The sequence below is a fragment of the Triticum urartu genome, chromosome 7A (genome assembly GCF_056163025.1).
Source record: "Triticum urartu cultivar PI428250 chromosome 7A, HENAU_Tu73, whole genome shotgun sequence".
NCBI classification, from domain to species: Eukaryota; Viridiplantae; Streptophyta; class Magnoliopsida; order Poales; family Poaceae; genus Triticum; species Triticum urartu.
In genome coordinates this window covers 101,710,347-101,714,001 of record NC_141879.1, presented here as the reverse complement: position 1 = coordinate 101,714,001, position 3,655 = coordinate 101,710,347, and the positions used below count along the sequence as shown (strand labels likewise).

General features: G+C 51.5%; 1 protein-coding gene across 1 annotated transcript; it reads right to left on the bottom strand.

Moving 5' to 3' along the window:
* Positions 1 to 482: 482 nt before the first annotated feature.
* On the bottom strand, positions 483 to 1,750 carry LOC125521593 (PPR containing protein (DUF179)). The gene is made up of 2 exons (XM_048686650.2): positions 1,505 to 1,750; positions 483 to 1,416 (listed from the first exon to the last, which is right to left on the bottom strand). Exons 1-2 carry the CDS (start codon positions 1,590 to 1,592, stop codon positions 650 to 652), a joined length of 855 nt encoding a protein of 284 aa, XP_048542607.1. The 5' UTR covers positions 1,593 to 1,750; the 3' UTR covers positions 483 to 649.
* Positions 1,751 to 3,655: the final 1,905 nt, after the last annotated feature.

Here is a 3,655-nt window from a genome sequence, read left to right as displayed (position 1 = left end):
GGGAAATTTGCTACTGTCCTACAAACCTAAGCACTTGGAGGCCCAACAACGTCTACAAGAAGAAGGCTGGGTAGTAGTTTGTCTCCCTCTTTATTCCTTATAGTTTTTCTCCATGTTAAGTGACACTTTCTACCTCTAAAGGGTAATGGTCGACAGTGCATGCCATAATTCTCCTCAAAAAGTTATGCAAAATACAAGGTGTTTTTACTCTGTTGATACTCTCTCCATTTTTAAAACACATTGCATATTAGCTTCGTCTTACGTCAAATTTTATTTAAAAAATAGAATATATTTTATGATGGATCTAATGATATTGTTATGGTACTGTAGATGTTGATGCATTTTCCCCGTAATTTTTGTCAAAATTTAGAGGGACAATTTTCTCAATAATTAATCGCAAAAGAAATGTTTTAGTCAAAATCTATAGAAAGGAATTGACCGGAGACAAGCCTATATGCACGTCAAATACGCTGTCCGTCCCAAAATAGAAAGATTGGTCTTTAATCTCTGTATGAACATGTAACGTAAGTATAAAATTATAGGGAAATTAATTATCTTGTGAAGCATTTTTCACAACAAGTATAATGTACAATTTCTACCTAGCAAGTACTAGTATATGTAGCCTTGTAAGCCTTGTACGATCAATTAGTTACCACACCCTCCTCTTTCCGACGAGCTGCTGCACCTCCTCCCACAGCCCGCCCCCGATGCCGGTGAGCCCGAGAACGGCGGGGCTGCAGGCGGCCACACGCCACAGCCCTGCGCGGACCTCGTCACGCAGCTGCTCCCTCTCCCACCCGCAGAACCCGTCGAAGAAGCGGAAGTCCCGCACGCCGGCGACCCCGCGCTTGACCAGCTCCGCGGCGCACCCCACGCTCTCCCGCGTGCCGTAGTGCACGCCCGGCATCACCTCCTCGAACAGCCCCGTCCGGCCCACCACGTCGTCGGCGGCGCTGGCGCCCTCCCGCGGCCCCAGCAGGAAGAAGCACTCCTCCAGCGGCCCGCCGAAGAAGAGCGGGCGGCCGGAGAAGGTGCCGGCGATGTCTGCCTCCTCGGCGAAGAGGGACTGCGCCTCCTTGATGGACATGAGCGAGGGCCGGTTCAGGATCACGCCGACGGGGCCGAGAACCCCGGCCGACAGCAGGAGGATCACGGTGCGCTCGAAGATGTGCGACCCGTCCAGCTTCCCCGTCGCGATCAGGAGGCACCCCTTCTCCGGCTCCACCAGCGGGTGCGCCCACTTGTCCGCGATCTTCGCCGCCGGCGCCCACGACGCCCTGAGCGCCGGGTTGACGCTCTTCGCGTACTGCTCCTTGAGGACGAGCTGCGCCCGGAACGAGCGCCAGTCGACGGCGTCCCCTGACGGCGCCGCCCAGTCCTCGGGCTCAGACGACGACCGCCCGTTGCTGCTGCAGCCTGGAAGCAAGCGAAGAAACCGAAAGTGAGCAAGAGTCCAAGAACTCGGCGCACGGTCCGGGCGGGGAGAGCTCGAGCGGCCACTCACAGGTGACGGACGACGAGCTGGCGCGCCTGTGGTTGAGGAGCAGGTGGAGCCTGGGCTTGGCGATGCCGGCGGGCGACGGGAGGGCCATGCTTTTGCTTTTCGAAGCTTTTTGCGCGATCCGATGAGATCACTGGTAGTGACAGGATGCGGGGGAGATGGCGGCTAAATAGGAGGATGGGATGGCCATGGCCGGAGCTTCTGCTCCACAGGTTTCCAGGGCCCCGATCCGGAGCGGATATAGCTGGCCTTTGCCAGTGCTCTTTCTCTGGTGACCTGGGCCAATGGCGACGCGAGGAGTGGAGTGACACGGTCACGGCATGGCCGACGCCGACGTGTGGGTGGTCCGGCCGACGTTTGTGGCCACGGCTTGGCGCGGGAGTGTTGGGGATAAGAAAAGGAGCGGCGGCTAAGCTACTTGCTGCGTGATGGGCGTGGTGCATGGGGTTGAGATCGACTAGTCGTCGACCTTGGGTGTTTTGTTTTAGCCGAGCCTCAGTCATGGCCTCATGGGGAGGGATGTGTCATGTGTGTGGCTGGCCAGCTCTGGACCAAGAGAATTTATTAAAACTATTGAAAGGAACCATTTTAATAATAATTATTATTGTTAGAATATATGAGAATGAACACAACAACGAAGGATGGCACATCAAGTAAGATGATCTGCCCACATGCATGCTGTCTTTGATGAATATATATGACGGAACACGTACCAGTATCACAGCTCGATCCCGACTTAATTAGATACCGCGAAGAAAAACATACAATCTGATCATTCATTGCGGCATAATGCTCGCAAGGATTATATCCTTATACCTTGGACTGAATGCACCCGGTTTTGCTCTTTATGACCAACATGACGATTAGAAGCGAAAGTGTTGTTCTAATCCAGAGCTCACATGATCTCAAGTGAAGCATCTCTTTTGCATCATCAACCAAACTGACATAAAAACAAAGCAAATTATTATCTACCAGACCACATATGCATCGAGTCATCTGGAAAGAGAAAATTCGTAAAATAGAAGTAAAGCAAATTAAAGATGATTCAAACCATATCATCCTTGAGATCACAAAGGTGAATTATCAAGAATGCGCAAATTTTATCACATCCACCAAGAGAAAAAGAAAACATAGGTTGGACACACTACTAACTCTGCAAACGAAAAAGTCGAAAACAGCATCATAGAATTATTTAGAACAACTAATAAAAAATAAGGATTATAGAATTCAAATAATCCATCAAAGGTATTGTGTTTTTTTCTTATCAAATTTGCAAGATGATGCAAACACCAATGTGCGCAATCACCGGTTAGTGAAACAAGGATGGAAATAGTAACATCCATGTAGGGATGTGAAACGCAACACACCACAGTAAAATAAAAAACTGATTTTTATTGCGCCAAACATTGACAAATGTTTTGATTGGTTGCAAAGTTTGATGACATTCGTGGAAAACATGGCAAAAAAAGTTGTTAGTTAGATTAGGCACAGTTGAGCTATAGAAGAAGAAAACAAAAGTGGCGTGTGGTGCAATTATGCAAGTTACGTTTTGTTATGAAGCATTGAAGCAATATGATGACATATATTCTGGTTTGTCAGTGGTTCTGGTTGGTTATAGTGTACTAAGAGCATCTCCAGCAAACCCCGCATCCTGCCCCGATCCACAAAATAACCGCCAAAATGCGGGTCGGGGCGGGAAAACCTGCCCGATCAGACACCGCATTCGTGGCCGACCCGATTTTTTTTGCGGGGCGCGACAAAAGATCTTCCCCGACCTTCAGATTCACGGGCTAGGAGGACGACCCGAGCTCACCCCTATCCGCAACGAGATTTGGCGGGAGGAACATTTCCGCGCGGCCGTTCCCATTCCCCCCACCCCCGCCACCGCACACTCTGGTGCATCTTCCCCGGCCGTCCTTCGCCGCCATGGCTGACTCCTTGTTGTCCCCCATCACCGTCGAGGTCGCGCACGTTCAATCCCCTCAAGCGGATCTCGTCGCCGGCCATGTTGGCCCCGTCGTCGCCCAAGGTACCGCCGCGCCTACCTACAAGCGGCAGGGCAACATGGTCGTGCAGGGCGGGAATCCGGCTGCCCCCCCCCCCCCCCGCGAAGGCCCGTGCTCCGGGCGCCAACGCTGCTGCGCGATCCCGGTC